The sequence below is a fragment of the Rhopalosiphum maidis genome, chromosome 2 (genome assembly GCF_003676215.2).
Source record: "Rhopalosiphum maidis isolate BTI-1 chromosome 2, ASM367621v3, whole genome shotgun sequence".
Taxonomy (NCBI): domain Eukaryota; kingdom Metazoa; phylum Arthropoda; class Insecta; order Hemiptera; family Aphididae; genus Rhopalosiphum; species Rhopalosiphum maidis.
The window spans coordinates 1,606,758-1,633,270 of NC_040878.1; the positions used below are offsets into that span (position 1 = coordinate 1,606,758).

The following is a 26,513-nucleotide window of genomic DNA, read 5'->3' on the forward strand; positions in this document are numbered from 1 at the left end:
AAGTATGATATAGATATGTTAACTTGAAAGAAGGTGTTAACTGTTAAGTAACACCACTTCAATTTTCAGAAATCATCGGTTAAAGTTAATTATTTAGTATAGATCGTAGGTATAATATAAATTATCATTAATATTGTTTATATGAACTATCAAATATTAATTTGTGTTTAATGTTCAATTTTTTCGAGTGGTGTCATAAAAATTATTTTACACAGTTTTCTGAAAAATTCGTTAAAAAAAAATAATTTATAACAATTCAATTAGGTATTTACCCGTTTGGGTAATTGTTCAATTTTCATTTTTATAGATATAGATATTAAATTATACTCGAAAAATACTGTATACTCAATTAAAAAATGTAGATAATAATTATACTTATATTATGATTATAATAGAACACATAAGAATAAAAAATTAATATTTATTTAGTACGATAAAAAAAAACCACTTAGGAAAGTATGTATTTATATATATTTTATATATTTCTATATAGTTTACATAACCTATTAAAACTACGACATTAATTGTTATCAATAACGTGGTGAACGACGTTTGTCGATTGAATATTGTTTAGCCCTAGAAATTTGTGTTGAGCTTAAAAATTAAATTTGTGTATATGAATGTATAAAAGTTAATTATCATATAGTATTTTTTCATATTAAATTGTTTATGGCCTATGGGCTATGACCTATAATGAAAATTCTAAATGACTTTAAAGTTGTAGATTACATATTATGTTGTTGTTGGTGGGGGGTATAGTGGGTAGGTCATTGTTTAAATATTTTGCTTAGGGTTTAAAATATGCTCGTCACGCCACTGATTATTATGAATTTTAAATTGGACTAATTCAATACAGTGATCTACTGATCTATATATTTTTTTGTGCCATACATTTCGATTTAAGAGTTGTAGAACGTTAAATTCGACTGAGGTCAAAATAGTTAGTGAGGGCATATTAATATGGTTTTGTGCAATGGTCAAGGCATTTCTAAGGAACTATACAACAATAATATACTAAAACTAAATCGTGTGGTATACTAGATTGTACACTGTTATTATAGTTATACATAAGTTCTGTACTTATTTTTTTTTACTTTATATATATATATATAGAAGATTTCAATTAGTTGTAATTTAATTATTTGTTCACTTAATTGATTGTGGTTTATATTTGTTTGATAAAAAATTGTATTAATTTGACAATAAGTTAATTATAATCCAATAAAATGACAAAAGAAGAACTTACTTTTTCTTATAAACGGACGTTTATTACACATACCCGAAGGCAAATCGTACGCAGATTTACAAGGTCTATACCAAATTTGAGGGTTTTACCTAGAGGATGGCATAAAAAAATATTTATCAAAGTAAGTCCTGAATGGGTACACAAATGTGTGTAAGTACTTACTCATTAAACTTATACCTATATATTAGTATTGGGACATATATATTCGGATTTTTTAAATATTTGGATAGCCGAAATGTGATATATTTATAATTAAAAACCGAATATTCTCGATTATCTGTAATATTCGGATATATTCGGATTACGGATATTCGGATTTTAAAATATCCTAGTGTAAATAATTTCAACACTAATACAAACATACAATAATAAATAAAAAGTTAAATGGCGTAAGATTAAAAGAATATAAATCAAATTCTAAGACATAAACACTTCATTTTTATATTGATAGAAATGGTTTTTTATTAATAATTATTTAAGTTTAAAAATAATCAAATATATTGATAAAGAAAACTACATACCTAGAACGATAATTGGTCAAAAAATCCGTTTTAAAAAAAGTTGGACTAAAAGTCCGGATTTAGTTTTTATAAGTAGTTGGACAAAAAGTCCGAAAATACAAAATATTTTATATAATTAATATTTATTTTAAAAATTTAAAAATGTTTGTACACATTATATATTATTTTATTATTTTCATTTATAAATTTATAATTATATAATGTATTATTAATTTTAATAGGTACGTACATAAATGTATTTAAAAATATTAACATATAATCACACGATATCTTGGGAACAACAATATTAAAATTTATTTGTAATTAAAACATTTCAACAAACAATGAATTTTATTTTATTTATAAACACGTCAACTAAACTTAATCTAAAAAAATAAATAGGATATATAATAAAAAATATATAAATTTATCATTACTATATATAGTGGATTTCCGTTATATTTTTGTTAGCTATACGAAAGTATAATAATGTAAAATGTGTACAAACATTTTTAAATTTTAAATTAATTATACAAAATATTTTGTATTTTCGGACTTTTTATTCGACACTAAAAATGTACTTGGAATTTTTGTCAAACTTTTTTTAAACGGATTTTTTGTCTCCGGCATTTATTCCGCGATTCACCTAGAACATACATACCTATAGATATTAGCCCAATAAAAGCTAAATTGATTTATTCTCTTTTATAGTTTTACTCATTATTGTCCAACCTTTTAATTTGAAATTACAAATTCATTATTTTTTTTTAGCTTATAATAAATATTTATTTCAATTTCATGTAAACAATTAATATTAAAATTTTGAATTAAACAAATTACCTATTTATCTAATCAAAAATATTATTGAAGTTAATCATTAAATACATTTAAAAAAAATATACATTATTGTTATATTTTATCTACCGTTTACAGGCAGCTAATAAATTGAGAAAAATTCATATGATTTGGAAAAATAAAAGATACAAAATCTCACAAGATTTAAAACGCAAAAAACAAATAGAATTGAAAATGCTCGCTGAGTATCTTTTTAAAGGTATTTAATTAAATTTATTCTGTAATTTCTTTCAGTGATTGTAATTAATCACATAGTCTAATAAATAATAATTGCAATATTTTATACCTAATTTCAGACAAAAAATGCAGCTACGAATGTAATACACGTAGTTTATTTTTGAACGAACGGTTGAATTCATTAGAAAAGTATTTGAAAATGACATTTATGCGCACTTTAAATGAAAAATATGTTGTAAGAATTGCATCCAATTATTTATTTAAGTTAATAATAGATTTATGAGATGAGCCAAGTATATTATGTATAGGTACATAGGCGCAAAATAAAAAGAAAAATTTATAATTTTGTATCTTAAGATTGTTGAATTATTAATTGTAGTTGGGAATGAATGTTAGAGCTAGACGATTAAAATATTTAATTGTGCCTGCGCTCTGTATACTTGCACGTTTGCGGATATTGCTAATTTTTTTTGATAATTTCTGTAGTATGGTGTCAAAGTGGTAAAATTCGACCGAAAAGGATATAAACGAAGAACTAGATTGTTGATACTGACAAACAAATCTTTTTGTTTAAACAAAATTCTTAAAAATAAATTAAGACTTAAAGAAAAGATACCATTGGATTTAATACAAAAATTAGAAGTTACTTCAGGAATGGATAACTTTTTACTCATCAAAATTTCACCGCAATATAAACACAATAAGGTATATATACTATCTTATTATACCAATGTATAAGTACTTACATTTTTTATTATATTAACACTTCTATACTCTAGTGCTACAACTGTATGTCTGCAATTTACATAATTAAAATAAATTTTAATTAATGATAGACCTGAGTATCTAACCATAGACGTCATATAGTATAGGCGAGAGGGGTACGCCTTTAAATAATTTCCAAATTACTAAAGCAATTATTATAAATTATTATTTTAATTTAATAAGTTATTTATAAATTTGATTATATTAAGGGAACATCCATAATAATATAAACATTGCTTAAAAAATATAAGCGCCGTGCTAACAATAATTCATAACTATCTTTGCATATGGACTATGCGTTTACCTATATTTTACATTATTATCTATGTAAATTGTTTCTTTTACAGGGTGATATAATTCTTGAAGTGCCATATTTGATAGAATTTGTGACCAAATTTATAAATATCTCGGGAAACTATAAGTTATTAAATATTAACAAACTAGGTGTCAATAAAAAGTAAGTATATCTTAATTCTAAATAAAAAGCATAAAAGTATAATTATATTTTGTTATCCAACTTAACTGCTTACCCTTATCGTTCTATATTATTATAATGTAACTAATGCTACATAGGTACCTTATATAGACTTAACACTTTAGATTAATCATAAATATCAATAATATCATATTTGTATGGTATTACTATTACAGGTTATTGCACGACATAAAAGGTTCCAAAAGTGGCGTTATAGAGTTAAAGAACACAATTCCACGCCCAGTATTACTAAAGATAAATACAAGAATTTGATCGTTTGTGGATAAAATATTTAATCACATTAGACATTAGTAATTTATGTTCAATACTATATCACACTATCATCTGACATCTATATTATATTATTGTTTGATATATTTATATTAAATATTGTTATAATTACAATTTACAACAAAATTATCTACAATATAATTAATATCGTACATAAAATATATAACTTAAGTACCTACTCAATAATAAGGTACACCTTAATTCTTAACTTGTTAAGACTTATACTTATTATAAGCGACGACGCAACGTAAGTATTATGTTATAGCCTATACTATATAGGACTTAAACATAGGCCCTATAGCCTATAGGTTATACTATTATAGGAACGCTTATTGTGGCGGAGGCAGTATAAATTATAATATTACTTATTCGCAGTACCCAAACTGTGATTCGCGGAGCCCTTAGTGCTCAACAATTGTTATTCAAGGGCTCTTTTATAGTTTCATTATAAGCATTTAATAATTTAATAACTATTTGTTATAAAAACGAATATCAATATATATATATATTAAAAAGACTGTCAATTCAAACGTGATTATTCAACGACACGTGTACAAACAATATTAAAATATAACATAATTAGGTATCTAATGATTAGATTATAAAAGTAAATCAATTTTTTAAATTTGGGCTTAGTTAGGGGAAGATGTTTTGATATTAAGTTCAAAAGCTAAATTACTTTTACTGCTTTTAGATACTACTAGTACATATTGAAATGGCTTTTTCGAATTAAACAGCTACAAAAATTAATTATTGAGCACGTTTAGACGCAGAAGACTATGTGTACGTCTTCAATTGATTTCTGTGACTCCGGAAGTCCGAACATTGAAAAACTTAGTCGCAACACTCACAACAGCAAGCATATAGCTCACATTAGACATGTAGGTACAATTAGTGTACATGTAATGACGTTAAGTTGTAATGATAATAATAATTATGAATAATGAATAATATTTTCTCTCATTTTTTTAATACTTTCTCAGTTATTGTTTCCTTTATTAATAAATATTTTATTTTTCTTACTTCCGTATACATTTCGTACATTAACTACATATGAAGGTAAATACAACTTAACATAACTTAACATTAGTCATTAAATATTTCTTGGGACTCCAGGTAAAACAACTGCTTAAAAAAAGACTCCATGACTAAAAATGTTTGAGAACGGCTGACCTACTCAGTTGATGCCATCAGAAATAATGCACCGTTCCCACAGACTAAGATAGTACTATCTACAACCGTGTTTCCTAAAGGTCATGGTACTGATAACAAGTAAATATAAGCAAACGTTATCAAAACATTAAAAACTGTTATCAGTGTTAACTACAGCAACACACCACGTCTATAGATACTGTAGCACGACTCGACGTATACACAGTCAGCCCGCAATTATACACAAATTCAAGAGTTAAATCATAAATCTATATAATATGAATTTATCGTAAATCGTGTTACAATATTAAAAACGTAGGCACCTCGAATTTCTGGGAAATTTAAAATTGTCTTGTGGCGATGGAAGCTGACGAACCTAGTTACGAATTCTCGACGTTAAAGTGTCAATGGTCGTTAACCGACTCGCCTACTGTGACGGTACACTTGAAAGTGGCGTTTTGCGACGAGGCGGTTGACCATCAGGCACGGATGGCGTTGCAAGTAACTGCGATCGTGAACTTGTCGTCCGATGATTATGTAGTGTACACGGGATTCGTAATGGGCGACAAAGCAGCAGATCAGACCCTAAATTCGGGGGTCCAACACGACGACGACGAATCAACAATCGTTCGTATTTGGTTACGGGACGCTCGAGCCGCATTAGTGTGCAGTAGTGGTGACAAACCGTCGGCGGAGTACGAATACCATTTGCGACGGGAAGACGGCGATAACGACCAACTGCTCACGTTGGCGTGGAAGATTAAAGTTCGTCCGTTTGGCTTGGCGACGCTTGGCACGGTTCAGATGAGAGAGGTAACGTCTACGATGTCAGTGACGTGCACTTCGTTCATCACACCGCTGATTCGTTTACTCTCTGCTGAACGGAAGCAACGAGAACTGTCCGATCTGGCAGCCGCGGACTGTGAGCGACGCCTTTCGGAAGACAACCGCCGACTGCTGAACGAATTGCGGTCAATGGTTGACAGCCGACAGTTAGACGACCAGCGGCTAATGGCTCAGTTCGTGGAGGTGTTGAACACGAAAAAGCATAAGATAACCGATCTGCAACAGAAGCTGGCTGACCTGAAGTTGGAGTGTAATGTGCTACAACCAATGGTCGCCGCCAGTGATCAAGATGAAGTGATAGGTCGAAGAAGGCGGGGACGTGGTACGTGTCGTAGTCAACCCAGGTCGATATGTAAGATTAGACGATCGACCATTAGTAGTCAGAACATAAAATGGTGTCCTTCCTCGTCCGAAGACGAGAACGTCGGTGTACAACTTATCAATGGTGAAATCCAGCAGCCTAGTCCTATGGAAGTGGATGGATTAAATCGTGTCAATATTTCTGGTAATGTAGTTTTAGATACTGAGGAGACCCTTATGTCCACTTCAATACCAGAGTCTTCAGTACCAGTTTTCCCTATTGTCCCAATACCTACTTCACCAGAGAACATACCAATCGATCCTCGATACTTAGCGGACACTCAAATAGATTCACCTAGCAGTTCACCAACATGGTTACAACAGTCATTGACTGTTTCACCATCGCCTCAGCTGCAGCCATCAATAAATCAACATGACAAACACGAACTACCAAAAAAAAAGTCTGTGCTTGATGACCTATGGTCTGGTATTCTATAGGTAACTAGTAATGTTTTATTCAAACATTTCAAACAAACAATCACATACCTATTATTTTTTTTTTTTTGAATGTTCACTTTTGTATGGTTATTGCATACCTATTCTTAGGATATAGGTACAGGTATTATCCTATTACAATATATTAACAATTTATAAATGTTTAAACATTGATGCACTTATAACTAAATAATGATATTTTTGAAGTATAATGGTATTATTGAATTATTCATGAGAGAAGCGTAACAATTACTCTATGTAATCATTTTTAAAATTTGATAAGTATATTGTGTTTAAGATTTATTTTTTCTATAAAAGTATAAATAAATTAGTGTAATATGTTATAGTTACATTAAAAAAAATTTTTTTTTAATGTACACTACAGTCACATTACCTAATATATCATGTCTTTTTACGTTATGTTTATTGTATAGTATATTATAGAAATATAATATTTATGTACCTACATTCTACTATACTTAAACATTTATATTTATACTACAATTATTATATATTATAAATATATTGATGATTATTGTTACATTATTTATATTTATATTTATTATTTTATTATTTTATTAGCTGTGATATATTTATTTTTTGTTACACTCTTAACTAGTTAACTGTATAATTGTTGAACTTATTCATGTTCAAACTTGTAATTGGGCATTGCCTATTAAAATATAATAAACTCATAAATATGAATAGTATGATAATGTACAGACATATATGCTTACCCAGGATGTTACACATTGAAATGTTTCTTACATGGTATTTAGTCCGGCAGAGTTAAGAATTCCATAGAAAATATGTAATACGTTCAATTGCATTTATGAAATTAAGCTATTAAGGCTATCTCTATCTATCAACATAAACTAGGTAATTTACACATCAACATGACAACATTAAATACATGGTTCTTTTATACATTTTTGTAAACATGTTATAATTCCATTCAAAATTATACTCTTAAAATATTTTTAACATATTTTAAATTTTAAAATCAAAATTAAATTTTTCAAAAAAAGTTACATTAAATGTCTATAAATTGCCTATTGAAGCCCCTTTAAAATCTTAGTTGATAGTTTGCGTAGTCTTATAATATAATTATAGTTACTGCTGCTACTGGTATTATAATTTTGCCATATATCGTTCAATTTGTCAATAATTAAAAATCTGGGGAGACATCTCAATTGATATACTATTTGTTTGTGATGAATATTCATTATTGTATAGGTAATAATATGTAGTATTGGAAATTCAAAAGGTACTTCTTATTTCAAGGCCTTAAATATGTACACAGATATGAATAGATTATATTTTTATGTAATAGCCAATAGGTGTATTATACTATACTTATTATAACCACTAAAAAGAGCGAATGTAAGTTTCTACACAAGATCTAGTGCTTAGTAGGTAAAATAATATATATATTAGTTCCTACACGATAATAGAATAAGGTATATGTGTACTCAATAGGTACATAATATTATTATGTGAAAATTGTTTAAAATAAAATGACCACATATGCATCGTTATTCGTCATAATATAATAATAAATTATAATTAAATATGTATAGTTTAATCATTTTGCAGTAGCCAATGACTGTCAGAGGTTTTCAAAATATTCGTGTTTGTCGTTGGCAGGTACCAATTCGAAAATACCGTCGTCGTAGCCTTGTATCCCGTGATGTCGAAGTGTGCTTTTGAAATGTTTACACAGTTCGTTGTACTTCTGCGTTACAGCCACCAGGTCGTTCCATATTTGTTCGATCAATCGGTTTTTCTTATCAAGTAAAGCCTGAAAAGTAAGAACATGTTATTTAATAGTTTTAATAAATAAGTTCTAACGAATCGATTTGTACATATTTTTATGATATGTATCTAATTAAAAAACGTATACAAATATTTTTTTCTGAATGCGGTTCAGCCATTTATAAGAGATAACATACAATATGATAGTTTTTAAATTAAAATACATGGACAAATCTTGTAAACTGTTTTAGTACGTTTGACGACGATGAGCAGTTGGAACGCGCGAAACTATTTTATTTCAATATTCGGGGCAAGAATAAAATTATACATCAATACCTAAATTGTACAGTATGCTTAATGTTAAGTTAATATTGTTTGAAGTGTGTACAAATATATTATGTCCTGGTGAGAGAGGTAGGTCATTTAATTAAATAAAAATAATTGAACCTTCAGTGTATCTGTGTATACCTACTAATATAATTTGTTTCTAGTATTATAATTTATAGCGAAGACGTACGATTAGCTTTATTGAAGGATTATTAATAATTAATCTTCTGCACTACCTAAACTTAAATACCTAGATACCTGATTAATTCAACCTTTTTATATTTCATTTAAATAGCTTTATGAGTTTATGACCTTATATGCTTATGAGTTATTATCTGCAAAGAAAAATGTGAATTTTGAGTATTAAAATTCACAGTTATCAAGTTTTACGATTATGTGACTGCTAGCATTTGTTTTTGTAGCATTTTTCAAAAGAAACACTATTTTTAAAATCCACCGATCTAAATCTGTTTGTATTTGGATGTTTTTTTAAATGTTTAATCTATATTTGCATTTTTATTGTTGTTAAGATAAAATCTACCCAATAAAATATATCATCATTTTTAAAATGTATAGATACCATTATTTAGTAATAATATTCATTATTGTATATCTGACATGAAATGTTATGTACACATACTCAATGTGGATTTCGTCACGCGAGAGTACTTACTACTTAGGTAGTTAGGTCTGCAATCTTTTATTACCACTGACCTGTGCAAATTGCATAACGTAATTTTATATATACAAATACAGGCGGATTTACTTCGGTTTTTGCATTCATTGCCATCGCGATCGAAGTGTCCGCAGACGTAGCTCCAGTTAAACGCGCTATCTGCGCCTCTTTTTCCTCGACTGTTTCTCCGGATCGTTTTAGCCTACGTTCGATCGCCAACAGCTTTTTCCCGTGTTCCATCTGCAAATTCATCAATTTGTCCGAGTATTCGTCCTTCACATTATCTAAATCGATTTGCATCTAAACGTTGTCAAATATTTCATAATTATAAATTTAGGTCTTAAACATCTAGCTGATTATTAGTATCTTGAAATCAGTAATCTACTTACTTTCTCCGAGATCATTTTCAGCTCGTCGTAATTCACCTGGAGGTCCTTGTACTTATCATTTGAATGTTTCAACCGTTTAGTAAGAACCTACAGCAATAGTATGACATAGACAAAAATTAATTGTTGTTTTACAATTGAAGTAATTTTTTTCTAGTATAAAATTATAGCTATATACCATGGTTTAAATGTTTAATATTTAAAATATTAAAAATTTAAAGTGTATCGTAGGTGAGTATAATGATCAATTAATTATAATTTATAATAATATGAGTATAGTTTAAAAAAAGAGTTCTGAAGAGGTAATTATGAAAACATTGGAACATAATAGATTATATATTTTTTTGTATAATATATATTAATTATAGGTACCTATAATCTACTATCAATCATATTAATCGGCATTCATTATTATGTTTAACAGAACAAATTCCCCACCCAAATAAAATCGCTATACCAAGAGTAAGTACCGACTAAATAAACACAATAACATTTGTTGATAAAACAAAAATATTTAAAATTTTGAATTTGTATAATTGCAACAGTATTTTTGATAGATTACATAAATTATTATTTTTCCATAAAAAATGTTAGAGAATAATATGACTCCATCATGTAATATTTTACTACATGTAGATAAGTATCTTGTACCTATGTATACTTTTTTGATTCTCCTTATTATGGTTAATTAATAGAGCCTTCAAGATTTTTCGACTGTTTGCACTTATGATGTGTGTGTTTTTTATATACTTATAACTTATAAGTTAATAATAATTCGAAACACAATTATTCGTGTGCAATCATATTAATGTACTATGATTCTTATTAACTTTTTTTTGAAAACACTCTTCTTTGATATTATGCATTATAGTTAAGAATAAACCAATCCGTTGTTCGACTCACACACACATATATACATATACATACATTTATAAATTATAAATATAGAAATATAGAATAACAATACATCGAGAATAACTTTTCATTAATTTAATAATAAAACAGGTAATTTACTTAAATCATTGGTTATAATTTATAATTATTATTTAAAACCAATGATAGAATACATATATTTTAATTTGGTTTTAGTCATAGATATCGTATTATAATATGGAGTAGGTATCTAATATATGTATTTAGATAAATAGATAATAGATTATTAGATCAATGATCATTAGTGCATTAGTCACAGTGGTAGAACTAACTGCTTACTCATATTTTATTCTGCTACTAAAATATAATTTTTTTATCACCAAAAGTATATATTGCACATAGACATAAACATAAGGCGTCATAAGCTTGTGTATAGTTTTTAATTATTTAAAAAAAATAGAGCTATCTATAATACTATATTGTCCAAATATTTATTACATTTTACTACAATAACTATCACAATAAAGATAAAATAGGTAAATAATATTGTAATAAAGCACTTTTGTAAGATTACTGCTGCACATAATATGCACAATGCAATTTAATAAAATATAGTGATTAGTTATGTATAATATGAGTATTTGGGAAATTAGTATACTTTTATACAGTAAATTCTTATAATGTTGAAAGTCGCTAGGTCCTAGATATGTCGAATTTTTCGTTAACTCGAACTACATTGAAATCCCCTTAAAACTACCATAATACTACACTTAAAAGCGAAATAAAATTAATCGTTTTTCACAAATAATATTTTTATTACAGTAAGAATAAAAAATTAAGCAGTGCATACAATATAATGAAATAGGAAATAGGCGTAAATTAAATGTCCTTAGGATATTATTAATTTTTACATTCTTAAAAAAACAAAAATAATATTAAACTGTAATGACAAATTTTTAAAACATAATTATTTATTCATTAATTTAGTTTATTGATATGCAAGTAGTATAATTAGTAATTTAAGTTTTCAAATTATGAATTTTAAGCATTCAAATTATTTACTAATTTTTCAATTTTTTTTTAAGAATTTTAATAAAACTCGATATCTCGAACTTTTTCCTGATTCACTTGAGTTTCGACATAACGAGAATATACTGTATTTAATATTAACAATTTATCTAAATCAAAAGATACACAGTTAAAACCACTATAAAGATAAACTTACCATTAATCGTTGTTTATCTTTTAAGTAATTAGACATTTTTTGCGTCAATTCTTCAACATTAATTTGTGCTTCTTTTAACGGTCCTTTTAACGATTCGTTTTCTTTTGTTACTTCTTTCAGGTCCATTTCCGCTCTCTGTTGGTCTTCTTTTAATTCCAATAGCTTTTCCTGTAAGTTCAAAGTCGTAATTATTTTTTATCTTTTTATTAATATGATATTACTAATAATAAAATATATTATATAGTTTTATGAATCTATTAAACCTTCAAACTGCCGATTAATGTCAAATTATTGACTGTGATATCATTGTAATGTTCTTTCAAGTTGTTGAATGCGTTGTTATGGTCTTCTATGATTTCCGCTATGCGCTTATTCTTTCTAGCCTCAGTCTCAGCCACTTCCACTTTGTTCTTCAAATCCATTCGATTCCTCAAATCTTCCATACGTTTCTGATATTTTCCTTCGATCACTTGACAGTCAGATATAAATCTGTCTTTCAGTTCACGCATAACTCTGGCATGTTCCTATATACATATTATTCAACGAAAACAACACATTTTTTTTATGACAATGGGTAATAGTTTAAGTAGATGGTTAACATATTATTATTATACCAATCGAATATTATTTATTTCCTCTATATGCCGTAAATTTATCTCAACGATTTCTTGTTTGAGAGCATCGTTTTCTTTAATTAATTCTTCTTCTTCGTTTACATGTTCATCATTTGCAATTTTCAACGAAACCATATTTTCAGCCTATTTACTACAATCTTAGTATAGATTATAAAAGTGAAATAAGATAATACAAAAACAACCCACTTGTACTTCTGACAGATGCACATGCTGTTCGTACATTAAAAGTTTCAATTTTTGTTTATAAACTTTAATTTCGTCTTGATGTTTTTCCTCTATATCTTCAATTTCTCTGTCTTTGTTTCTATTTTAAGCAAAATATAATTGGCCGATTATGTTTTAATATTATAACTATTAATAAATTTTGAATTTTTGACTTGCCTCAATGACGCTCTGTTTTCTTCCAACTCATGTCTCGTGATTTCCCAAAACGTTAATACTTTATCTCTTTCAAGTTGAAAGAAATTTCTTTCTTCTCTTTCACGTTCTAACTCTTTCTTCATTCTAGCCGCAAACCCTTCAAGCTGTTCTCTAGACATTTCAGCCATAGAAACACCATCTACGATCCCGGCACTCGTACGTCCGCCTTTGCTTCCTTTTGATTTTTTTTTTGGTGCCTTAAAATTAATATATTAAAAATAAACACAGTTCAATAAGAATGAACACGCATTTAAAAGAAAATAGTTATGTACTTACCATTTTCAAGAAAAAAATTTAACTTAATCAACACGTATTAATTTAACAAACGAACCAACAAGATTCGTTTACAAATCCTGTATAATATATTGAAATTTCGTTCATTCAAAAATAGGCCCCTTGGCTACTATAAGATTAAAATACGTTTTATCGTTAGATCTTTGTAATACGTTACTATGACAACAATAAACAGCAGTAAAAACATTATATGTATGTGTTCCTCATAGTTATTTAGCATTCACAATAATATAATATATTATACATAATTTTATAAACATATCTATATAAATAAATTATTAAACTATAGTTTCTAAATATCAGTTTATTTGTTTAGTACTTATTGTTACAAGTAAATAAAATTAATACTTATACTACAAGTTATAAAAAAAAAAAAATATTAAAAATCAACAAACATTTCAAAAAACATCAAAAATAACATTAACTTAAGTTAAAACAATAATTAATACTAATAAGTTATACGTCATGCGAGTTTCATTTAAGTGTTTTGTATACTTTTGCTGTAATATTATATAATATTGGCGTTAATTAAGTATTACGAAGCTCATAAACAGATAGGTAACCAGATAGAAATTTTTCTATTCTCATCCTTTGAACAAAATCCAACAGTAACATCTGAAAATTAAAAAAAAAAAATTTATGTATATTTTTACACTTTTTTAACTGAATTATAATTTACTTTTTTTTCTTCTGTGTTAACATTCAAACACTCAGCGAGTACTACATATGTAAATGAGTTCAAAGAACTCGGAGCCACCTTTTTCAAAAGCGAGATCCTCTGGAGACCTAGGTCGTACGGAATGTGGAGATATATATGCCTAGCACCTGTCCAGTCCTTCCAAGATTCAATCATTACCTAAACATGCGAAACAATCATAATGCACTGTAAAATTATTGTATTAATGTAAAATTTGATTTAAAAGAAATTCCTATATTATATTTATATAAACGAGGTATATTATTATCAAATATAAATCGTAAAATATTGCATATAATCTAATAAAAGTATCTTCAATCAACTTAATCCTACAACATAACAAATTATAAAATTATTAATTGCTAAATAATCACCGTATAATATAAAATATTATAAAAACGTTTTCGCTTTTCAATAAAATTTTTGTATATAACACCGTAAGATATAGGGAACATCATTAAAATATTTATGCTTAAATTTATATTTTATAAAAATTTATAATGCTATAATAATTAAATAATTACGTATACAACAAAAAAGTGTTGGAGGAAAGTCCGGAAGTCCCCTTTCCCTCAAATAGCACCCTTGTCATCAAATAAAAATATATTAAATCAAATTTTTATATTTATATAACGCTACAACAAAACCGCATACTGTATCACTATAATGTTATTGTACAACGTTCATAATATTTAAAGACCATGCACCTGTTTAAAAAAAATTATAATATTATTTTAATGACTACTGTAATGTGTATTGAATGACTGTAATAATCCAGACGTATTTTGTATACAATTTGGCATTGATATTCAAACAAATCATCTAAGTAATTTAAGCGTTAATGCATGTAAACACGCATGATGGATGTACGCAATTAAAAAGTGTTCGGATAGTCATTGTCCAGTTTTTATATATATTTCATTATTACAACAGCTATCTACGTACAATCTACTTACTGTTAAATACAAAATAGATATTCATTGCAATGTTTACCTCTACTAAACTGGTGTCGAGAAGTTTGAATCCGGATACTATGTAAGAGATGCTGGTTGAAGTCGTTACGAATGGTCCGTTTCCATCCCCACATTCGATACTTTTGATTTCTCGATAAACACCTTCAATAAATATATAATTATAAATGTTATATTAATTACTAGCTTTAATTCATTGAAATTTGCATCCACCGAAAGAATGCTGCAGTGATATTTTTACTAAATATATATTTTGTGTAAAAATCATTGATGTAAAAACAACTCTTCTAAGATAAGGTTATAGTCACGGGTATTCATTTTGAGTAATAAAAAAAAATATATGCAAGATGTATAATTGACTTGCTTTAAGATATTTACATTTTTTTTATCGTAAAAAACGGTACATGAAATAAAAATTATAAAACCGTGAGAATGTGTGAATAGGCATTAAATACGTTAATTTATAGCCGAGATTTAAAAATATGTTAATATGCTTGTTAAGTCAAAATAAACTATATATATTCAACAATACGTTAGTCAAAATCGATAGGATATAAAAGTATCATATATATTTATTAAATGTAATTGACGATACAAAACGAATCAAAGTTCAACACGTAAGTAATCTTCGTTACAATAATATTATATTATAGATATATGGTCATACTTATAGGTATAACAATATAATGTAATAACATGGTTTAAAATAAAATATAAATTTTGTTATTTTCATATCAAATTTCTAGTAGAAGAATCTGTTTTTCATAGTTTTATTTATCAAACTATTTGATTTTTTTTAACCTTATCTTACATTTGTTGTGAATTTTGGAAAATCAATTTAGAAATGATACGAATTTGGTTTTCTGAGAGTAGAAATTTTTACTTATTCTCTTTTAATTTTACAGTTAAATATGTTTAATAATTTATGATAACGGTAGATTTTGAAACTTTGATGTTCATTTGAATCAATTATTTTTTTACCATATTACAACTTTATGCGAAATATATTGTAGTAGTTGAATTCAATTTCTTTAAAATATGTTTGTTTTTAATATAAAAATTATAAACATCTATTAATATATATATTTAGAACATATGTACTACTATGAATGGCACTTTAATATAGTTTATTGCGTAAACAAAATATTAATATTTCATACATATAATGCACTAATAAACCAGTTTAATTAAGTTGGTAGCTATTAAACTAATAGAATTAGAAATGTATATATACTAACATCGTTTATGTTAATCGATTGGTGGACAGGTACCTACCCACAAATGTATATTTTATTAATAACAAATCACTTAAACCAATTTTATGTGGTTAATTTAGTTTCTAACGTATACACTTATTTCCTTTAATTATATTATACTATTATATATGTATATCTAGGTGACATAATTTATGTATTTGGTTTTATTTCATATTATGCTGGTGTTAATTTTTATAATAAATGTTTACCTTGATGTAATTTGAAATGCTCATTTACTTCGTTCTGATCTTGAAGCACCGACATCAACGAATTTCGATCCTCGGTAAAGTGAATGATGGGATAGACAACTGAAAATAAAATAAAATGTTTGATGTAAAACGTGTATAATATCGAAAACATTTTGTTTATTAGTAGTTATATATTAATATATACTATTACGATAGTATATACTATATTATAATATACTAACCATTTTTTTCCTTGCATTTCAAGGTAGTCCCTTTTATCAAACTATCTTTTAATACTTTAGAAACGTCTTTTAGACGTTTTTCCGTAACTTGGGAACCATCTCTAGCCGTAGCCGTAATAAATGAAAACAGAGTCAATGGTCTTCGGCAGTTTTGATTTTTTGATTCTATAATATGCAACCAAACAAAATATTACTAAATAGTAAGTACAGATTTCTTCATATTATACGAAACTAAAAATAATAAATTAAAAATAGATACATTATTATTAGAAAAAGATAGTCATTCCGTTTAAAATTAAAGTTAGTGGCAATAATAATTAAAAAAAAATAACTTTCAATGAATTTTTAAAATACTGGTATCAAATAGAAAAAAAAACATCATCAAGAGGTAATTAAAAATGTACTGTTTTTTTTTTTTTTAACAGTGAATTGTAATAATTCTAAAATAGCTGTCCTCCATACCTTAAATATAATTAGTTAGATTGATAAGTTTACATTTAGTTTAGTTATATTATTATCGAAATTCAAAAGTTAAGCTTATTAGTTGGAAACCAATGGTATAGTACAAATAGTTAATACCACAATAGTCTTTTACAATTTTTGTATTTTTATTTTATAATGTTATTTCCGATTTTGATTTATAATCATAGCTTTATATATTTAAAAATATATCAATATAGCCAATATAAGTAATAAACTAATACATTTTATTATTTTTTTTATATATAATATTATACTCCTTATTACTGTATAGAATAAATTAATTGAACTAATAAAAATTAAGCATTTATTGACTTGAAATTTGTTCTGTTTCAATTATTGTTAATAGTGCGTGGTATCAAATAATAAATTTACTGTACCAATAAAATTAATTAATTAGTTTTGTGAAACACCTTTTAATTTTTATTAATAAATATATTTAGTGACCCAATTAATAATTATTATATATTTATTAAATCAATAAACATTGTGCAACACATTTGAAGTATATTTACTTTTACTAGTTATTTAATTTATTATTTATAATTTTGCTATTCCTTCTTATGAACGATGTTCGATAATACTTTTTGTAACAAAATGGAAATACATAGGATTGTATATATATCATTATTTAATCTATGTAAAATTGTTGTTAGGATCATCTCATGATATGGTAGCATATTATTTTTTGGTATTAATAATATAATTTGTTAGTTGCCAAAAATTAATTGTTATAATGTCCGTATACTATACTTAATATAAAAATTATAAAAATAATATAATTTATTTTTAAACAAAAAAAAAGAAGGGAAAAAGTGAAGAATTTAATACATCGCAGAAAAAAATCTCAATGATTTGAATAGAAATATTAATTAGATTTTTAGAATAATTGATTTTACATATATTTATAATTTTTATATTGTATTATACTATTATCATTATGCTAATGATAACTGATAAGTACGAAAATATACCTATTTTAGGATTTTATAATAAAGCATTCTTTAATTTTTACCCTCACCCTTTTTAATTATATGCTAGATTTATAATACCTATTTATTTTTATATTTTGTATAATTTTTGATTTTATAATACTTGAGATTTAAAAAGAATATGATTATTAAATGTTTCTGACGTAAGTATACTTATATCATATTTGCACAAATAATTTTAAATATATTATCTAATTTATTTTATTTACTTACAAGTTAAAACTATACGAACGTAGATATTATAATAAAGTATTTAAGTAGTAAGTGTAGTAAATTGAATCCTGCTTTGAATCGTTTTCGAATATGTCATTTTATTTGATTATTTCTGTTTCAATGTATCATAATGCTCCATAATACTAGTATCCTGCGTCGAAATGTTAAACATTCGATATTTGAGCATTTAACTTTATTTTGATTTATTTAAATATAATTTTAAGTCAATAATTAAAGATAAACAAAGTTAGCTAAAAATTATTACTTGTTACTCAGGTTTTGTAACACAGATCACGTAAGTAATAGCCTTATGCTGTAATCGCTATTATAAATTATAAATTATATATAATATACTAGTATAATACTGTTACTATACTAACAGTCAACAAAGTTAATTTATGATAAATTATTACTGTTGTTGATATATCGATAATTATTCGTTCTTTCGTTCTAACTTGCGTACTATTTGATGTACCTAATATGAACACTTATCATTTTTATAAATACATTGAACTTTTTTCTTACGCACTATACTCGATTTCATCGTAGCGATGAGTATATATAGGCTCTATAATTGTACAATAAATTTATTAAATAGCTTAATCGAAAAATATGTATGTATATATTATTTAGAATAGCAAACGTTGCGCGCAAATAATAGAAAGTATAATGCCTTTACATGTATTAAGCCATGAAGCCGGATTATTTGAATTCCAACTTTATATGCACATTCTTCAGTAAAATAAGTACCATCGATTGTTTTCTACTACGTTTCACTAAAAAAATAAAATAAATAAATATAACACACTAACGGTAATTAGGGTAGGTGCCCTTCCGGCCACATTAAGTTGCGTGTCGGCTAGCAGATCACGAACAGCCCGTAAATACACGACCCAGCCAGATATTAAAATAGGTATGTCGCGTATACTACTACGTATCTATGATGGGGTCTTTATTGCCAACGGAACTCCTCAGTGTCTATAGTATATTATTTATTATATACACGTTACACATTGACTTGAAACTATATGCGTATTGCCTCAAAACACATGGCCTTCGACATGACCTCAGATGTAAATATTTAACACGTTTTATTGGTGTATTATACGCACCTAAAATATAATAGCCATAGTGTTTTCCTAACGTCGCTGTCATAATATACCTTGTCAGCTACCCTGTGTTTTAATAATTACCTTTTGTACGACATAATGTATTGCATACCTACTTATGCATAATATGTATATATAAGAACGCCGTAAAAAATGATTCAGATTACCTCTTTGCCGTTTATCAGTATATATAATTGAAAAGCTCTATTATATACGCGACTGCAAGCCATAGATCAATTGTATATAATACAGCGTTGTAAATAATATAAAATATAATGAACTATGAAATAATATAAATATTAAATTATTATCCGCGAGTTTTTATGTTCGTTTATACTAACATATAAATCACTGTGGTATAAAAATGAATAATGATACACCTACGCCGCGGTTTCAAATTAGATTACCTACGTATATATTGTGCTTATAAAATATAAACCTATACAAGTAGTTGTATTGGTAAGTTGTATTAGTTATAAGACATAGGTCATTTTTGTACAACACTATACGACGATTGTGGATAATAGCTATAATGTCGTTATTAAAATGTATCAAAAACGTTACATTCACAAGAGATATATGATTTGATGTTTGAACTTTTAAACTTGAATAATTTAAACTGTGACGTTACATTATATACACATTATTAATAACGATTTAATGCACTTAATGCAGCTATATGTACAATAAATATCATATATGTTATTACCAACGAATACCTATAACAAATAATAATATTTTAATGTTTGACTGCTTAGAATAAAATTTATGTAACAAGTTATAGATACCATTATGAAATACTAACAATAATGAATAATAAATACGATTGAAATCACTATATTACCTTGAATCTGGTTAAAATGAAATATCGGTTAATTTTCCTCAGAAAACTTCCCATGACTTAAGTGTATTTGACTACTGTAAATATAGTTCTAAATTTCTAATGAGAAACCAGATGCATTGATTAATGATCAATTTTTTAACACGCTTTATAATTTATTATGTAGACTTAGAGGCAGTGCGTTTTGCAATCAGATACGAACGGATAATTATGATCATAACATTTAAGAATTCGACCTACCAAAATTGTAAAAATAATTAGTATTTTCAAGCGTAACTTAGTATATAAGCGTATAGTACCTACTACCTAATATCTATATAATAATATGTAAAGTCGTAAACCTAATTTTCATTTTAATGTAAATACCATATAATATAATCTTATATATTATAGTCTATATAATAACTAATAAGAATTAATGTAATATTATGATTTTTATTGAAATATTTGTAAATTTTAATAAAGATATTAATAAAGCAATTATCGTGTGATTTCTAAATTTTAAATTCAACTGATTTTTACACTGCACAAAATTTAAAATAATTTAATTGAAAAATTATTAGACCAAGTATATTTGTAGTATAAAAATTATCGATTTATTTAATTATTTACATGGGTAGATAGGTATAATAATGTTATCAATATTTAAAGTTTTTTGTAATTGTTATGTCATTTTATAACATGTAGTTTTTTGTTTTATGTATTTGATGAATGATGAGCATTGAAGCATATATTGTATATTGTATAGCGTATAAAAGTGTAATACATACAAGATGTATGATGTATACAAAACTCTTAACAATAACACAGCGACACGATTTAAATAATATTGTTTATTGTGTTCGGGCAATCATGCGTGTTTTAATATAGAAAAAGATAAATTAAATCGTTTGTTTTGTGGAGAGTTTTAAGAAGATTGTTTTTATTTTTGTAGGCAAACACGTTATTTAATTTTTTTTTAGTTTCTGAGCAATAAAAAATATGCTTTAGGCATATTGTAAATTTTTTATGGAATTATTAGGCACTATTATAAATAATATATTACTATACTCACGGGAGATAATGTTTAGTTTGAAAGTAGAATGAGATCCGTTCTCCATTTATCATATTACATACCACGCGTTTCCGCCGGTTGCGCCGCAGTCTTAACACTTGTGCCTATTCAATAATATCGCGTATGATGGGATTTAGCAGCTACGAAAAGCAAGCATCAAGCGCTGTCGAGAAACAAAAAAAGATTCTTTGAAAGAAAATAAGATTTTTCATAGCTCAGTGAGTTATTATATTTTATTGTATTTATATAATGAACGTATATAAGTTGTGGTGTTAAAAACCATCGTCGGTCCCAATAGAAACATCCGTGACGGGATAACAATACGTTATTGGCGCGTAACTATTTATAAATATATTATTATTACTGTCAGACAATATTTACGCGGTATCGTCGTTCTTCGCCGACGATCGAACGTCGAAGGAATGATTTTCGTCGGATACGCGCGCGGGCTGAATGCCGTCGTGTGGTACCCGCCCACATTTATCAGGTGCGCCGCTCAACGAAACGACTGTTGTTGTTATTATTATTATTATTATTATTATTATCATTGCGATGGGAATCCGTTTGTGGCCGAAAATCCGCAGACCGAAGTAATCGATAGGATTCGGCACAAACGACGGACCGCCGTCGCACAATCTCTCGATCGATTGTTTATATATTTATTATACACGTCGTATACGTCCGCCGGCACGTCGAGTCTACAAATCAATCGATTATCTGCGGTATATACTATGTATACACTACTATTATGATAATATTATTATAATTTATAATACTATATAATAGTGTGCGGAACCTATGTTTTATTGTTCTTATTTTTTCTTATCCGTTTTTGGACAGTCTTTATATGCATAATATGTAATATATAAAATGATTAAAACGTGTAACATAGATATGTCATGGGTATTGTCGCAGGTTCGCACCGTTCAATCGATTTGTATGTATAGATTTAAAACCGATGTATCAATATTATATAATATAATTTAAATAATATATTACATATGAGGTATGTATTTATCATAACATTAAGCTATCAATTAACACTTAATGGTATACGAATATATATAGTTCTATATAATTGTATTATGTTATGGGCTCATGATATATTATTGGTATTTAATATCTATATTTTTATAATATACAACGCACGTACTTTTATATGTAAGGCAATACAGCGTGAAAATATATATATATATATATATATATATATATATATTACTTACGATTTTAGGTTTTAACACTAAACAATTAAACAGTTTCCTTTTAACCTGCAATTTCAGTCACAAGACACAAATCACCTATATACATAGATCATATAGATGGGAACTTAAACGATATTCCAGTCACCGAGCCATTGATCATAATAGGTGCACTGTTTCAACATATGCCGTATGTTATTATATTGTTCTATTATAAATATTTTATCACATGTTCATAATTACGATGAAAAATGTTCGCGTGGTAAACACAAGTAAAGAAATAAATAAAATCTCACGTGAACGCATTATAGTGAACTCGCCAGAATATAATATTTACGAGTGTGTACGAATGATGCAGCACATTATATTATTGTAGTATACGTTTGAACGTTTTACAAAACAAATTGTATCTAACTATATATTTTTTACCGCTTCTTTTCGGCGCACGCCTACGTCGACGCGTGCGATAGTATATTTCCTCGTTGTGTTGCAGAGAGTTCACAAAGAGAGTGTCTATGCTTAGCTATATACGAATAAGTATTTAGTATATATTTGTATATAAGTATAACCACAACTATATACTGAAATAGGTACATACAATGTACGACAATGGAGAATTATTAAAACGAAATGCACTGACAGAACAAATAAACGTAAATACTAATAATCATGGTGTTTCGGATTTTTTTTATCGCCGTTGAATTATAATATTAAGGTTTATGAAACACAGTAAAATATTTTATTTTTTTTTCATGTTTATTTGTGGTAGGTAGAGGCGTAGCCAGGATTTTTTTATGGGGAGAGGGGGCTAAATATTTTTAACTTAAGTTATTGAAAATCAAAAACAAAAATACTGATAACATATTATATTATTAACGTTGAATTGCCGTATTGACTATTCTAAATAATTAAAAATTTTATTATAATTTCCATATTTAAATTTAAATATTTCCAAACAATATAGGAAATACGGCCAATGGGGGGAGCTATAGCCCCTTTAGCTCTTCTCTTGGCTACGCCACTTGTGGTAGGTACATTCGATTTCAATCCATAGCATTATAAGACCACTTATATATCTATAAAACAGTGTTATTGCAGTCCCTCGTCAATATTATAATTTATAATAGACTATAGCCTATAGGTGCAAAAATAATACATAATTTACATATTACAATACTCAAATGTCAAAGGATTATCTTAAAACATTCCCACAAAGACTGTTGGAACTTAATATAAAGACAATAATATTATATTGACATATAACGACTAAATCGCGTAGCAGCCGCGTAGGTATTTTAATAAAGTAATATAAAACTATTACGATATGTTTAGGTATATATACATATATACCTACATAATATATGATATGATATATACTACATATATAGTTACCTACTCGGCTACCCACTCGGTATACGCATTCAATAATCGTGATCCGATCCTATAATAGTATAGTATGAAATCCTTTGTATTAGATCCGTTTGCCGGCAGCGAAAAACGAGTTTCGGTAATTTTTTTTATGTTTATAGCTATACAACAACTTAACTTTATTTTACATGAGTGCAAACACACACTCACGATGACTATACCCACGTTGCAGAACCTAGCTGCTGCTGTGCAATTATACTATATATATAATATTATAATTACACATTTATTGGCGTACATATAATATAATTTTTCTAACCAGTGTCATATTGGCAATCATTTAATATAGTGAATGGCACCTGAGGGAATATTCAGGTTTTCAAAAACCTTGATTATTATTTTGGGTGGCCTGAGTTGTACTACAGCACTCAGATTTATCTACCAAATGCGGTAAAGGTAACTTTTGAATTAAAAGACTTTTATCCTCTAATGAAGTGAGCAAAGTGAGTGCTTGATGCATGATTCAAGAAACATGTTAGCTTTTTAATTTAGTAGGTATTAAAATATAATTTTGGTTTGAAAAACAAAAACAAATAAATTATTGTCATCAATGAGTTTTTTACATATTATACAAGTATATTATTGTAGTATTACGCCCCTGATTTCGAATGCCTGCATATTATACACTAATAAATGTTATATTAATTATTATATTTATATTTATATTATTATACTGCAGGTTACCAAGTAAAATTATTTGTATTAATATTTTTAAACGGAATAAAACAGTAAGTGTATTTTAATAATGAATATAAAAGGCCTAATTGATTTGTATTTCGACAATTGTTTACGTTTACAAAAACTTGATATAATGTATCATAATATTACTGATCAAGTTACAGACTAAAACAGTGAAGTATTTTGTAACCAAAGGTTCCAAATTAGTTCTTTGAGTAATAATTAATAATTATTATGTATACATCTATACGACCATACAGTATGTCTAGAAAGTTTGAGTCATAAATTGGTTTGGGATATTCTTCATTAGATTATACAATAACATGCGCATGCAACAATTTTATAGAATATGCAGTAGTTCTAAGAATTAAGAATACACTAGGGCCTTCAAAAGTCCTATGTTTGTACCACGTCAAGTTTAGGATTCCACGACTTTTTACTTTTTAGATACACTGTATAATAATGTAATATTTTATGAATTATGATGTAAGTATATAATTATAAAAATACTGTGTTTTAATATATAGTTGTATTACAGTGCCGTGATTTTTTTTAAAATTATTCATAAATTAGACCTTGTCAAATTATGCTCATAATATTATTATTATTGTTATTATTATATCGATAATTGATAAATGACCAGAAGGAAAATATGAATCATTTTTAAGTTTTAATACAATTTTATTTTACTTTATTACAAGAACGACCATCAATCGTGTATTATCAAAAAATTACCATTATATAATATATATACTAGGTATATGGCTGTATAGTTTTGAAATAATCTAAAAAAATACAGATGTTGAAAAATATACTCTGCATCAGTGCCGCAACTACCGCCGGTGCAGGTGTATGTATCGGGGCCTCAGATTTGTATGAACTTTTTTTTTGTATATAATAAATATAAGCAAAATTCTAAAAGTTAATATAAAAAAAAAATTAATCCTTATCAGCGTGAGATGCAAATAATAATTATGCGATATTATATTATAGTCAATTTCGCCCAAAAGGCTATTTTTATACATACTGGAAACACCATACGGGCTGACTCTCACCAATCACAACAAATTATATGAATATAGGTATAATGTAGTATATTAATAAGTATTAATCACGTTTGTATATTAATATCACGTTTGTTTTCGTACTTTGTGTCTTTGTTGTACGTGTTTGGTAGTATAGATTTAGCTTCTATTTTATAGATAGGAGGCTTGATATAAATTAAGAAAATCTTTGTTAATTTTTCAATCTTCGTTACAGTTTTTGTACCACTGCATATAGCAATCGTCCAGTTTAATGAAATGTTCACAGGTTTATACGAAGTAACTAACAAATTTAATTTTCTTGTATCTCAAAATATTTTAAAGTGTAGTGAACATGATGTTGTAAAGGCAACTTATGGCTCAACTATTTTATAAAAATGACATTAGTACAGATATAGTTAGACAAATGTTATGTATTAAATATATTTA

General features: G+C 26.9%; 3 protein-coding genes and 1 pseudogene across 3 annotated transcripts; 2 read left to right on the forward strand and 2 right to left on the reverse strand.

Moving 5' to 3' along the window:
- The first annotated feature begins 1,148 nt into the window (after window positions 1-1,148).
- Window positions 1,149-4,305, forward strand: LOC113554423 (annotated as a pseudogene).
- Window positions 4,306-5,638: 1,333 nt separating this feature from the next.
- LOC113554059 lies at window positions 5,639-9,309 on the forward strand. The gene is made up of 3 exons (XM_026957733.1): window positions 5,639-7,105; window positions 8,750-8,910; window positions 9,109-9,309. Exon 1 carries the CDS (start codon window positions 5,822-5,824, stop codon window positions 7,103-7,105), a length of 1,284 nt encoding a protein of 427 aa, XP_026813534.1. The 5' UTR covers window positions 5,639-5,821; the 3' UTR covers window positions 8,750-8,910; window positions 9,109-9,309.
- LOC113554057 (dynein regulatory complex subunit 4-like) lies at window positions 8,174-13,905 on the reverse strand. The gene is made up of 9 exons (XM_026957732.1): window positions 13,676-13,905; window positions 13,361-13,596; window positions 13,166-13,283; window positions 12,959-13,102; window positions 12,608-12,868; window positions 12,345-12,512; window positions 10,250-10,336; window positions 9,951-10,160; window positions 8,174-8,903 (listed from the first exon to the last, which is right to left on the reverse strand). Exons 1-9 carry the CDS (start codon window positions 13,676-13,678, stop codon window positions 8,712-8,714), a joined length of 1,419 nt encoding a protein of 472 aa, XP_026813533.1. The 5' UTR covers window positions 13,679-13,905; the 3' UTR covers window positions 8,174-8,711.
- Window positions 13,906-14,132: 227 nt separating this feature from the next.
- On the reverse strand, window positions 14,133-22,163 carry LOC113554046. Its single transcript, XM_026957717.1, has 6 exons — window positions 21,737-22,163; window positions 17,048-17,212; window positions 16,827-16,925; window positions 15,384-15,505; window positions 14,373-14,549; window positions 14,133-14,308 (listed from the first exon to the last, which is right to left on the reverse strand). The coding sequence occupies exons 1-6, from the start codon at window positions 21,780-21,782 to the stop codon at window positions 14,222-14,224; spliced, it is 696 nt and encodes a 231-aa protein (XP_026813518.1). The 5' UTR covers window positions 21,783-22,163; the 3' UTR covers window positions 14,133-14,221.
- Window positions 22,164-26,513: the final 4,350 nt, after the last annotated feature.